The sequence below is a fragment of the Pagrus major genome, chromosome 5 (assembly GCF_040436345.1).
Source record: "Pagrus major chromosome 5, Pma_NU_1.0".
NCBI lineage: Eukaryota > Metazoa > Chordata > Actinopteri > Spariformes > Sparidae > Pagrus > Pagrus major.
In genome coordinates, this window is record NC_133219.1 from 13,938,933 (window position 1) to 13,953,334 (window position 14,402).

The 14,402-nt window shown below is 41.9% G+C and overlaps 1 protein-coding gene across 1 annotated transcript in view; it reads right to left on the bottom strand.

The window, feature by feature from the left end:
• The window catches only part of kat6a (K(lysine) acetyltransferase 6A), a 34,785-nt gene that overhangs the window by 7,105 nt on the left and 13,278 nt on the right, over positions 1 to 14,402 (bottom strand). Inside the window, exons 3-14 of the mRNA XM_073465861.1 lie at positions 11,044 to 11,152; positions 9,882 to 9,997; positions 9,031 to 9,112; positions 8,623 to 8,737; positions 8,011 to 8,327; positions 6,050 to 6,162; positions 4,676 to 4,791; positions 3,845 to 3,986; positions 2,675 to 2,836; positions 1,935 to 2,028; positions 1,563 to 1,794; positions 59 to 257 (exon numbers count right to left, since the gene is read on the bottom strand). Of these exons, the coding sequence (XP_073321962.1) occupies positions 59 to 257; positions 1,563 to 1,794; positions 1,935 to 2,028; positions 2,675 to 2,836; positions 3,845 to 3,986; positions 4,676 to 4,791; positions 6,050 to 6,162; positions 8,011 to 8,327; positions 8,623 to 8,737; positions 9,031 to 9,112; positions 9,882 to 9,997; positions 11,044 to 11,152 (1,797 nt within the window). The remainder of the gene's footprint in view (positions 1 to 58; positions 258 to 1,562; positions 1,795 to 1,934; positions 2,029 to 2,674; positions 2,837 to 3,844; positions 3,987 to 4,675; positions 4,792 to 6,049; positions 6,163 to 8,010; positions 8,328 to 8,622; positions 8,738 to 9,030; positions 9,113 to 9,881; positions 9,998 to 11,043; positions 11,153 to 14,402) is intronic.

Below are 14,402 nucleotides of genomic sequence, written 5' to 3' on the forward strand. Positions count from 1 at the left end.
TAAGCAGCAACTTTGAGATCAATCTATTATCTAATTTAAATAAATTCAACGTATTTACCTCCTTGCATTTGTCTTCCTCTGGTTCCTCATCTTCCTCATCATCGTCATCATCTCCTTCGGCGTCAGAGACCACGGTGTTGGTTACAATGACGGGAGTCCAGCGGAGACACTCGGGGTCCACCTCTAGCTGCCGTGGCCGGGCCTTGAGACGAGTCATGTGACTCACCACCAGCTTCTCCCGTCGCACCAGAACCAGCCTGACAGAACCACAGCAAGGAAAAACAGGAACATTATCACTCTGTATGGATGTCTTTCTACATGCAAGTATGGAGAAGTCACATGAATAACACTGTGTATGTCAGAATATGTATGTGTACATCCATACCTATGTTCATGTTAGCTTGCAAAGCTTGTGAAGGGTTTTTAGCTATGTGTATGGTTACTTGTGTGACTGCAGATAGCCATGTACATGCACATGTATATCTGTGCCTACTTCCATTAGGAGTATTGACAATGTGTATTGTTATAAACTTAAGCCTCAGAATGTAAACATTCTGTAAAATGTTGCTACTTTTTCTGGTGCTGCCGCCAATTCTGTCTTACGGTTTTTGAATATTTAACCAGTTTCACAGGTCAGTACTATCAGACATTGACATTCCCTTCAAGGTGCAATATGCAAGAACAGGCCACCTATCAAATTCATACTCAAAACAAATAGGGAGCAGCATATCAGCAGTTACCGCTAACTGCTGCCAACAGTAGTTGCCTTAGCTAGTTAGCTCAGCTAGCTGTGCGGCTAGCAGTTCGGACTGGGACTGGACCAGGGGAGTGTTGGTGTTTACAGTGCTACTACAGGAGCTTTGGACCAGGACGAGTCAGGGCTAGCTGGTTAGCATGCTAACTTCAGTAGATACTGCTGCCATTTATTCACATTGTGTTGATAATTTTTGTTAATTTTCAACTAACATTCTTACACATTGCCCCTTTAACCACTGATGTAAATTGAAACAGTGCTCAATACACTTAGCCAACGGCCGATCATGCTTCCTACTGTTGGTAGTGTTACCAGGGTTTAAAACATAAGTCAATTAATTAAGGCAGCAGGAGGACACTTAACCTAAATTGATGTTCAGTGGAGCTTAAATGCATCAGACAGCATCCACTGGTTATCGTAGCGAATATGTGAGCAATGATCCCACTAAAGCCTAATTTAAAACCTGGCTTTGTTTACACGCAAGGTGTAACCTGGCTACCGGCCATATTCTGTTTCGTTTGGGTTAAGCTTCACAAGAGCCTTTAATACTTTGTGACTGAGCACCGATCCTCCTTTCATCTTTCACTATACTATGTTATATAGCATGCTAAAGGAGGGAAAATAAGGATGAAAATAATAAAGCAGCTACAACAAATTGAGAATCTCATCCAATGCACCTGTTACACGATGCAATCTGGAGGAGTTGTTTGAGACTACAGTATGAACCACTGGAGTGCGTCCTTCACCCATTTAATAAGGCACTAAATAATGTGGTGTGTTTTGAGTGTATGCTGGTCCCGTCTCTGACCTGTCTCCTCGCTGCTCGAGCATGTTGAGGCTGTGCAGGGTGGTGGTGATGTCCTGCGGGCAGATCCCGGTCAGTTTGCTGAGTAGTCGTATGGTGATCTGCCGGTCACGGACCTCATGGAGACACTCCAGCACCACGCTGCGCCAGTAGGCCATGTAGGACAGCCGACCAAGGTCTGACAGAGGCTTCTCTGGGGATCCTGGCTGGCCCTCACGCTTGGACAATAAGTAGCCTGCAGAAAGGGAGGGAAGAAACAGACACGATGAGTCCGAAAATATGTTCACTACAGTATTTTTCTTTTTTTGAACTCATGCATTTTGTCTATTTAAAGGAGTCAATAGTGTGTGTGTTGTTTAAGGCTGAAGCCCTTACTGAAGTCGATAAGAAAGCGTCCATAGCCTTTGCGCTGGTACTGTGGAAGAATCATGATGCATGATACGTTGTACTTCTGTTGACAGTGCTTCTCCTGGAAAAGACACAGACACATCCCGCCATTAGAAAACAAATCATGGAAACTACATCACAGAGCAGGCCTGTGTGGGTGTACAGCAGGGTGTTGATGATGCTGCGTCCGCTCACTAACTGCTGTGTTTTGGCAGTGAGGCGGCATGTTAATGGGAGCACCTGCGCCTGCAAACTCCACAGAGGGGCAACGGAGCTCACAGCACCCAGTGTTTATCTGGGACACAACACGAGCATTTGTATGTTTGTAGGAATGCTCCAGTGTGGGGTGATGCCAATGCATTTCAATGTCGGTTCATTTGAATATATTTTCCTCTACATTTCAGTTCATGTAGTTGTTGTACTAAGTTTGTGCAGGGTGATAGGTAGAAGCGCAATGAACTATCGAATGATCAGATTTCTCTGATTCCAGGTTCTTAAATGTGAATATACTCTGGTTTCTTTCCTCCTTTATGACAGTAAACTGAATTTTTTATAGACTGTACAACTAATTTAGAAAATAATCACCAGATTAATCAACAATGAAATGAATTGCTATTTGCAGCACTAGATCACAGTGCGTATTTGTTAAAAATGAAGGCGGCATGGTGAAACAAAATTCCAAACTGACATCCAGCACAGGGATGAGGCTGGGAGCATCATGGCCATACCTTAGAGAAGTAGCCGACCAGGTGGCAACCTTTGTCGTCGTTCTGGGTCAGGACGTAGAAAAGGAAGGGCTCCACATCGTAGTAGAGGGTCTTGTGGTCCAGGAACAGCTTGGCCAGCAGACACAGGTTTTGACAGTAGATTGTGCTCACATTCCCATCAACCTGTTGTGGGATTAGAGAGAAAACACATTAGTACAACACAAATGACAACAGTTCAGCCAAAGAAACTCTAATGTCCAGGAGTACATCTTAAAGCTGCTGTTAGAGAACAGGAACAAAGTGAAGGTGAATGGAGTAGAAGTTAGTGTCAGCCAATGATCTCAGCCGTGTCTCTGGAGAGCCCGGTAGATCGAGAGGGTGGAGGAGAGAAACAAAGAGCTGTAAAGGGAGAGAGAGAGAAGGAGGGAGGTTCAGGTTGGCAGCTCGCCAGTTATCTCTGCTCTCCTCCGAGCGACGATGGACTGCAGAGCGAGGGAAACAGGAGCTGCAGTGGCCCTGGCCTGCAGACAACAATCCACTGAATTAAATTGCCGCTGCGCTACGAGACCCAGAAGAACTGCTCCGCTGTAAATGGGTAATTATGAATTCTTCTAATAATTACACTGACTTCTCCCTGATGACATAAACAAAAGAATATTGTCAATTAATCACCATCAGGAATGTGACTGATCAACACACTGTATATTCATAAAGTTGCCCCATGCATGTAATTAATCTCCCACAGTCTTAAAAAAAAAATAGTGGGTCATGGTTAAAGTCTATGGAAATCATAGAATACTTTACTGACAACTGTGTGTAGTTGGAGGTGTGCCAGAGCGACAACATTAGGTGTAATTTTCGAGGTGAGATGAAGAGAAGAAGAAAGGCGTCTTTGGTGAAGGATGTGACTGTAGCTCGCTGTGGGTCTAATCTTTCTCTGTTACAGTGTCATCCACCATCACTCACATCATTTCTTTTACTGACAACGTTTATTGAATTTCAACTTTTCAACACAAAGCCCCATGATAGAAAAACACAACAACACAGTCCTGTACCAAACCAGACCACAGAAAGAAACTAATAAAAATAATAATATAAAATAGGTAAAAATAGGCTAATTCTAAAAGGTAAGTTATATTAGTTCATTACCTATCATCATCATTCAGTCCATTTTTCTGAACAGCTCCTCACCTCAAATACAGAGACCTCTTCCTTCCTGTAGATCTCATTAGCAGGGGGGTGGAACCAGTTGCACTTCTTCATGTGCTGGTAGAGGATGCTGCGACTCTTCATGTAGCGCAGGCAGAACTCACACAAGTAGAGCTTGGGTAGTCTGGAACGGGACAATATATAAAAATATATAAGAAATATATAATATTATAATAAGTCAATTAAAAGTCCATTAATTTATAAGTTGTCAGAATTTTTTGTACAAAAACATTTCTGGCTCTAGTTCCTCAGACGTGGATATTTTCTGGTTTTCTTATTCTTGTGCGATAATTATTTGTTATTTGTTATTATTTATTTGTTATTTGTTTGGGTTTTGGACAAAACCACAAATATGTTACCTAAGGTCTTGGAAATTGTTAAGGACATGTTTCCGCTATATTTTATATAGACCAAATGATAAATGATAAATTGATTAATAGCAAAAATTGACCAATGAATCAACAATGAAAATCATTTTACTCCGATGGGGTCAGTGAGCTTTTTGCATGTTAATTATTGTTCTGTTATACAACTTCCAAATACCCAATGAAAGCAGATTTGATAAGCAGAACAAGTAGACCAGATTTTATTCAACAGCTTCATACATACACATACATGAAAAATGAATACGCCCTCAGGAAATCTGAATCAAATTAGCTCCCTGGCTCTGGCTGGTTATGTGCCAGAGTAGGTGGTACTGTAAACAACCTTATAATGAGCTCAATTACGCTGCTGGTGATTTCTATGCCTACGAGCAGGACTGGGAGCTAAGTACATTAAGCTCTTGTGCTTCATTATGGTGCGTTAGCTTACCTGCTGTACTCCTGTGGGTAGGGAGATGAGTACCACGTCTGGATTTCAAACTTGCCGAATTCGATGACTGATGGACAGCGCATCTGAGGGTCAGGTGGACCCGTCACACCGACTTTCTGTTGGGGTGAAGAAAGAAAGGGAAGGTCAATTCCTGGTTTACTACACAAGAGATTAGCAGACAGATTACACACCAGGGACTACTGGCCTGGGATCTTACACTATAGCGTGGCAGCTAGGGAGAAAACTGGGGATCTTACAAACAAGATAACATTAAAGCTAAAATAATTAATTCAAAAAGTCAGTGACCAAAAGCCATACACCTTCTTATTACATCTAAATTGTCAGAGAAACTAAGCTGCCTGCCTGCTACACGATGATGGAGCTTTAAGTGGAGCTGTCAGAATTTTACAAGACCAGTTTGCACATCCCTGCCTGTCTTTTATGAGAATCATGTACTCTAATCCACTGCTACCCAGCCTAGATAATAACGCCGACCCTTTTCACACATCATTAACTCTTACTACTCTGCTACATCCAGCGCTTAAACACTGCTGTGGATATTCCTGTCTGAATCTGGAATTGCATTTTTATATGACTCCCATGTTGCTGGCCAAACAAACCACTCCCAGGTCAATCTACTGCTGCTCTGCATGAAAAGGGCTGTTAATGTTACGTCTCTGCCTTAGTGTTACTACACTGGCGAGGCTGACCTGTCATTACAGCTGCCCTGCTCAATGTTAACTCCATCAAACAGGATGTTCCTCGACACCAACATGAACTTTGTGTGTCTGAGTTTGCCATCATTCATAAGGAGAATGCGAAATTTAAGCAAATTTCCAGTGACAACACAATACGCTAATCACCCTGCAGTGAAGCATCATCATTTACCCCTTGTTATTTGCATCTACTGGTCATTAAAAGCCAAACCTTTGATCCTTACTGATCCCTACACTCACCGTCCTGGCCTGCATCTATAACAATAGATGATTTTAATATACATGCTGATTCTGGCAGCTGTTTCACAGCAAATTAATTTCTCTCAGTGCTGAAATATAAAGGGCTCTCACAGCTCATTGACTTTTCCACCCCCACACGTGCCTACATCCTACAGACCTCGTCTGAGCCAGTGACTTCATCCTTTACAACCTGGCTGTTGTTGACTCTGCTCTCTGACCACATTCTCATCACTATTGAAATCCAGCTCCACCGCTGCACGCTGTGGCTTCACATGATATCACCAGTCACAGACTCACAGGTTTCCCCCAGGCTCCCCGGCTGATGCCATCTCCCTCCTCTGCGCCTCCTTCCCTATCATCCCATGTCTGTTTATTCACCACATTTTAAAGAAAGATATCTCATATTTTGTTTGTGTACCTGTAATGCCAGCTCCTGGATGTGTCTGAACAGTTCGATGTCTTTTTCCGTCAGGTTCTCGTGGCCAGGCAGTTTTTCATCTTCATCACGCCAGTCGCTGCCATCTTGATTGTCTGGGGGTCGAAACACAGTAGACATTAATGCAAATCTAGTAAGAAGCTTGCTAGACGGGGTGCCAAGATGTCTGCTGATTGATTTTTTACGATGGTGCCACAGCGGGCAGACATTGAGACATTTTTATATGATCAACAGCTCTCTTTAAATTAACCCTGATAATCAAACAATATTTTCCATTGTTTAGGCTTCCATGTAAACCAGTGAATTTGACTTTTTTTTGCTGCATGAATGTTTCCCAAAACATGTAAGTAAAGCTGAATTTAAATCATATTACCACAAATGCCAATGTGACCACTGTGACCAATGTGTTTTTGTACACACATTTGCTGGTTTTGAATCATTACTTATTTTAAAATTCAAGCACTTTCAAGGTTCCTAAGCCAAAGATATCCAGACTCTCCAACCCTTTATCATCACATCTAAATTGTTACCATAAATGCAATGGAAAAAAAAAGTTCAATCAATTTATTTTGTCACATTTTATTTTACCACTTGTTCATATTCACCTTGATTATATGTTTTGATCACAATTATGGAATGCTTGTTAATTTCAACACCAGGAGACAACAAATACGGTTGTGTCATTTAAAATATTTAAATGAGAGATTTACACTACATGATTATCGCTGCCAAACAAATTCACGATAACGACATTGCCACGATATCTATAGAATTTTTGGGGGAAAAAAGTGCTAGCAATCAAATCCATCTTTAACTTTGTTTACTGTGTGTTTTGTCTCCTTCTGGCAAATAAATAACCCTCAAAATACAAGTAGAGGGAGGTGGAGAGAGTCCGTAACTATAACTGTAAAAGAAAGTGTACGAAAAGAAGAATTACCACCAACTACTCAATTACAAGCAAAAAGGCAACCAGATGGGCTCAACAACAAATGATGGACAAGGCCAAACATCTTTGCTGGATTATTCAGACGACATGATCTTATGTCTATCATTAACACGATAACAATATTTCATTTCTTAATATCACGGTTATCATCAATATCGTGATATTGCAACACCACTAATTCACCATATTCTTAACACTGAAAACATAACGGTTGAAAAAACGCATTTTCCAAACTTTCCAACTCTGTGTCTTTTGAAAACTTTGCATGGATGAAGCTGCCAACTGGTTGTACAACAAAATCTTCAAAGTGGGTCAAACCCAGACAATTGTGCCAACAATTTGAAATGAACGTTCATCATGCCTATGCTCTATCACAGTTATTGTCTTCTTCTGTGCTGTACTTAAGACTCTGTGCGTGCCTGTGTGTGTGTGTGCATGTGTGGCCCCTGAATTTTCAGAGGAAATTAAACTGCAGGAGGCCACTTCATATTACAGAGCAATTTCTTTTGATGCATAAGCAACAGTTTTCGCTGGCCTAAAATGACAAATCAATGCGTAAGATCAAGGCTGGATCAGTTTTAAAATGGGACACTGAAGCGCAGTCTCTGCATCATAGCTGGTTGTACAGAGTCTGTTTGTTAACCATCTAGCTGACAACCTCTAATTGGGTCTGACAAAAGCACTTGGAAAGTATGCATGTAGATACACCATGTTTATCATGCAATGATGCTGATGGCTCATTAAGGTGCAACTAATGCCAATTTAGGTTGTAGAAGCTTGTGAGATGTTAAAAGCTAAGCTGTTGCTATATACATAGCTTAAGTTGCTGTTCAAAAGCTATTCATGATCTATGTCAAATACACAGACTTTCAACATATTTTACACTGCCAACTTTTCATGGAAATTAAATACTTACATTTAAGATAAAAAAAACCCTTCATCAGTTTTATCTCCAGTGTCAGTGAAGTGATGTGTGCAAAAGCAGAACAATCCTCACCCCCTCTGTCATCTCCTTCTCCTTTGCGATGGGCCTTCTTTCGGATGCGGCACTGCTCAGAGTAGTCCACAACTTCCTGCCGTGCCTTGCGGCCCTCAGGCGACGGTGTGAAGAACTTTGTGAGGGCGTCAATGAGGCCCTTGGTCTTGTTGTTGAACCGCAGGCCGCTCTGGGACAGGTCGTCGTCATCTCGCAGCGAAAAAAGCAGTCTGTCGTCACCTGGGTAACCCTCGCACGATGAGCTGGAGGATGAGTTGGCTGAGGCCGAGCGCTTCCGCCGACCACGCCCGCCCAGCTTCTTAAAGGGCCGCCCCGGCCTGCGGAGGAAGTGAGGAGTTTGGTTAAGACTGTGTCAGGAGGTAATACAGCTCTGCTTATGGGACCACAACTGAGCCTACACTATGTTGTTATATATAGATATTTCTAAAAGAGAGGAGAAACACTAAAACAAGATAAAATAGCTGTAAGCTCATTCTGGAGAGTAGGCGTTGTAGCGTTGTAGCGTTGTGCAGCTCGTCTGCACTCTGGTGAGGCAGAAACATGGCATCTTGCTGTGCCTCTCCTCTGCGCTGACATTGAAGAAGACGCCATTAGCTGAAGGCAGTTCTTTACCTGTTCTTGGGCCGCCCCAGCGGTGCGTTGTAGCGCCGTTTGATTTGTGCTGCCTTTTCATGTAGAAGCTTCTTTCCCTTTTTCCTGGGTTGGCAGATTTGACAAATCCACATGCCTGGGAGAGAGGGAGAGAAAAAGCACAGCTTCACTTACACTGAGGTGGATTAGACAAGACAGGCTTTAGCACAGATACCAACATGCTCTGGGACGTATCGAATACATTAGCACTTAATGATGAGGCATTAGGTGCTCTATTAGAGTTAGAAGCAACAGCATAAGAAGTCGTTTAGTGCGACTACAGTGTCATTTATAGTAATGTATGAGCCTATACAAGTTGACTTCATGTGGGCTGTAAATGGTTAATGAAGAGGTCGGTGATGAGTTAAAAGGGCAGTTCTATTCATTTACCTTTTGGCATCCGCGTAAGGGGAGGATCACAGCACTCCATGTGGAAGCCCCGGTCACAGGAGTCACAGAACAACATGTTGTCCTGTGCAGAACACACACAAGTATCGATTATTATCAAAGTCTTTAGATGCTTTTCAGACAAGGTCTGTCCCCATGAGCCGATTCAACAGGAAGGTTGCCACAATACCAACACAATTTTACACTTAGAAACTTGTTACCTCTTTGGATATCATGGTTCACAATTGTGTTTTTTTTTTTTTTTAACAGTCTGATTGTCTGATTGAAGAACAGTTTTTTTGTTTGTTTTTTTTAGCTTTGGTACTTGTGATACTATCAAATGCAGACATTGCATCATTATGTGGCACTGACTTAATTCAACAGTGAAGCATTGGATCTGATAAAACAACTTGAAAGCTACACCACTATTGGGCCAAGTGTGTTTGAGCCAATTTTGATGCGCTTTCCATATCAAAAGCTTTCCATATAAAAATGCATTCAAATATTTTATTACTGTGAATTTAACAATTAAAGTCTAATTACACTATGAAAACATCCATCATGGCTAGTTTGAACGACTTCTTTGCTTCCATTTTATTCTCCGTCCTCATAGATGGCAGTATGCTGGGAATTTTGTCTCACTGTTAAATCTCCATACAAACACTTGAATAACAATGATTCCTCACTTGACAAGTAAGAGAAAAGAGTAAAATCATGCCGAGGCTGACTAAAATAGCTCAATCCCAGGACCACAGATATGTCTATCAGCATCTCTATCTGGCACTTAAGCAGAGAAGAGAGCGTTCACAGACACTGTTAGGCTGCCAGTCCGCCATATTCGCTCATCCACTCACCGCATTCTTTCCTTGATCTTGACAGCTGCTGCAAGTCTTGCATTCGATGCACTGCCACCACAGAGCCTTGACTCGCGCTGTGAGCTCTGGGGAGAACTTGAGACAGGACGGGTGGCCTGCAGGTAGATAGACACGCATACACAAACAAGTGCGTCAACGTCACAGGCTTTTTTTTGTCGCTGCTGACTGACAGCCGTGACCCACTTGCATCATTGTAGGAGGAGAAAAAAGAAGCTCCTTTTGGAACTGAAAGCCCTCACTGAATCAAACCTGGCTGCATAAAGAGTGTTCAAACATAAATGACAATCTGTCAGAGCAATGCTTTTGCTCTGTTTGAAGACTAGCAAACAAGGCGGCATCGTCTGGGACAGAAACCCACTGAGGAAAGAGAGAGGAGCAACAAAATCTCTGCTCTGCTTTCAGGAAGCAATGTCAGGCCTCAGTGAGAGTATTACAACTTCTGCTAGAGAAAAGGAGATTTTTCCGAAAACATAGACCAGAGACAGTATCTGTGTATTGAACCTCTGTGTTCATCAAGTTTTAGTATGGCATCCTGAGCCAAAAAAGGGCACAGGTGAACATAGACTACATTTCTTGCAGCTAAAGAAATAGAATTTGAACAATCTGAAATGGCTGAAATACAAAAAAGTTGGCAGCTTAAATGCAATTAGTGAAAAAAGTTCAAAAGGCAGTGAAAGTGTAAATTTGCTTCCAGCACAAAAACTTCAAGTATCAGTTGAAGTTAAAGTGCTGAGAGGAATTCAAATTGTGTGAGGGGTAAAGGGATAAATTGAGATGCAAGTGTCAGCTGAAGTGTAATCATTGAAAGCAAATGAAGTCTAAGTAAAAACAATAGGAGATGAAGTGAAGTGTGTGTGAGCACAATGTAGAAAAAAGAGTGTGCAGCTTCATAATATTACACTTATAGCAAACTTTTTACACCTCCAGGATGTGTGCTTATCATTGTGCCTTATCAACTGCCTGTAGTAGAAATTACCAGACACAAAGATTTGAGATTGTATTTATTTTAACCAATCTGTGCTACTTCTTCTTCCTCTGTGCTTGTTTCCATCACAAAGCTATTGAAGTTTAACCAAGTCGTAGACTGAAACAGGTGCTAAGGTGTTTTTAAAGGTCTTACTGGTTACAAAGCAGCACTCACCACTATTGCCACAGTCGGCGCAGGAGATGAGTTCCTCCGGCCTCTTATCGCGATTCTGCTCCTTGGTCCCCAAACAGAAGCTGCAGATGGGGATGGGCTCTGCCACCGGCTGGCAGACGGACAGAGCAGACGGGAGAGGGGGACACAGGAGAGGGGAGAGAAAGTTGAGACTGTCAGTCAACTTAACAGCTTAATTGGACAAATGAAAACAACAAAGTGGCCTTGTGTGTCCTGCCACAGTGGCTGACTGTGGCTGTGTGTATTACAATGACACCATACAGCATGTGGATCTGTGAATAGAGAGTTTAGGATAATGAAGAGCATGAGAGCTTCTGAGATGAGCAAGCTTGCATAATGTATGTGACATGTCATGTTAGAGGCTGCCATCGTGTGTCAGTGTCTCTGCTGACTCCTGTGTTGTTTGATCAAACGCTGTAGCTCGGTTCCTTTGGTTGTACTGGCTGAGGAGTTTAATTCCACTGCACCGTGTCCTATTTTGACACTTACTGTGAAACATGCCATCAGACATTCAGTTCTGGGGCTGCATAAATCTTTTAGTGTGTCTCCGAAAAACACAATCCATGTCAGCAGGTGTGTACTCAAGACAGAAAACAAACACATTAACCTGATACGCACACAAGCACAAACCTAAGCCAGGTTTGTGTCCGGGAAAACAAAAGGCAGGATAACACTAAACATGATGTTAGACATCAAATAGGACTTGTGTGTCCAATAAAGCTGAAAAATCACATCCCCGAAGCACTGCAGGTGCACTTCACACAGGCACTAACACAGGAGGGAGGGGCCGTGGGGTGACTCTCCTTGAAAGTTGCTGGAGCCCTGAGGGGGAAGTGGTAGCTCACTGCTACCACAGAGTACACCGCAGTGACAGCAACACATTCTCTTTACTGCTGAGCAGCATCCAGCAGATACAAGTCAAATTTGTATTATAGTCACAATTTAACCAGAAAAATCTTCATATTGTGATATTTACAACTCGCATAAAGGTGCTGTATACAAATGAATTTCAGTAGCATCACATGCCAGGATTGTGTTTTTACAATCTGTGATAGTGTACGATGACCTTTTCTTATCATATTTTGTTTAACAACAGTGGGTGGAATTGAGATTGAAAACAAAACAGATCTCTTTAAAATTGATGCAAATTTAAAGCATAAAATCATCAACAGCTCAGGTAACCAGCTGCTAATATCATCACTGGTACAGCCAGTTGTTTGTACAACCCTGATTCCAAAAAAAGATACGCTGTGTAAAACATTAAACAGAGTGTGATAATTTGCGAGCCCTTTTAGACATACTCAACTGAAAACAGTACAAAGACACCATTATTTAATGTTTTCCCTCATCCACTTCATTTATCTTTATAAATATGTGCTTATTCTGAATTTAATGCCGCAAAACATAATAAGATGGGACAGGGGCAACAAAAGACTGGGAAAGTCCAAAAACACCTGTTTGGAACATTCCACAGGTAAACAGGTTCATTGGTAACAGGTGATGTATCATGTTTGGGTATGAAAGGGGCATCCTCGAAAGGCTCAGTTGTTGAGGTTCACCACTTTGTGAATCACATGATTGTGTAAAGGATATTACAACATGTGCTCAGGAACACTTAAACCCGCTGAAGGTTAACACAGTTCATTTGCAAATGACTGCATTCTGATTTTATTCACGTTTAACACAACGCCTCAGCTTTTTTGGAACATGGGTTGTAGAAGTCACCCTGCGTTGAATGAAGCACATCTGTGTGTAATCAAGGTGAGAAGAGTAAATTAAATTTAAATAAACTTGCATCTGGAAAGTTCAACCGATGCAAAGTCAATGTTGTTACAAAAACCACGTCATGAAGCCAAAGAATCATTCTACCAAACAAATCTGAGGTCAACAGTGCCAATCAAGAGAAAAGTATAAGAACATTTCCAAGGCACAGAATATCCTCTATAAGCACAGTGTGTTCACTGGAGAAACATGTAACTGTGGCACAGGCTGCCGAGAGCAAGCTGTCCTCTGTGTGAGAAGGGCACAAGTGATCGCCACTCTGAAGGAGCTAAAGGGCTCTATGGTGGAAACGGCAGGCACAAGGGCTGCAAATCAGAGTCAATTATCTTATATCAGACAGAATTCTTTCGTAGAATAGCTATGTGCGTTTTCTTTCCGTATTAAGCAGGGAAAAAGTTGTAGCATGTAGCAAAGTTGAGTTCATTCATTTCCTGCGATATGACTATTGCCACATCTATTTTGACGCTGAAACAATATATCCGGCAGCCCTAGCAGACACTGTGCAAAGGACATCTGCTGCCCGACTGTTTCCACATTCTCAGCTTTATGGTAGAGCAGCAAAGACAAAGCCACTCACATGACATCTGGGGTCTCATTTATAAACATTGTGTACGCAAAAAATGGGGCCTGAAAGAGGCGTATGCCACTTCCCACGCAAAAGTTGTGATCTGTAAGGACAAACTTGATGGGAGAATGTGTGCACCTGTAAGAAAAACCCTGACCCATGCGAACGGTGAGGTGGCGAATTGAAGCAGATTGTAGAAATTAAATGTGAGACGCATTATTATTCTGTGCATAATGATACATTTCAATTGATTTCACATCATATCAAACATTAATGATAGATCTACGTTAACATAAACATTCAAACCAGAGGTGTCATGTGTACTTGCACATGTAGTGAAGTATAACTATTCCATAAACACCTTTTAAATATAAGATATCAGCCAACTGAAATCTGAAACCATATTTCCTCAGCGCTGTCTCATCATCACATTCCCACCCCCAGAGCGCAGCGGAGAGGGCTGGACTGTTTGATAATGAAATTATCATTATCGGTTTTAGAAATCCAAGATGACATCAGATACCATCAAAGAATGAACACTGTACACATCTAACATAGTTACGATAATTACGACATAGTTGTGCGTACAATCGCTGCAGTGAACACCATCGACTGTGCTATCATGCCACACAAAGCACACTGGAGACAGCGCCGTGGCTGCCACACACAGCCTTCTGCAGTCACCTCACCAGGTGCATCTTCACAACCAGCACATGCGAATTGTGTAAATTAAGAACACGTGGAAATAAAGCCAGTGACACTCCATATCATAACAATAATGCAGGCCACGTTCACCGGAACTAAACTTCAATAAATAAATAATTTGTGTTCACGTGTCAAACTTCCACTTTCAATTGATATCCTAGGGTGGAGGATAACACTGAAAAAATTATAACACTGAAATCATTTTGGCAAATGGAACAGTCAGTCTGATCACTGTAAACATATAAATACTGCGGTGCCACATGTACTAGAGGACAATGTGAATGATCGT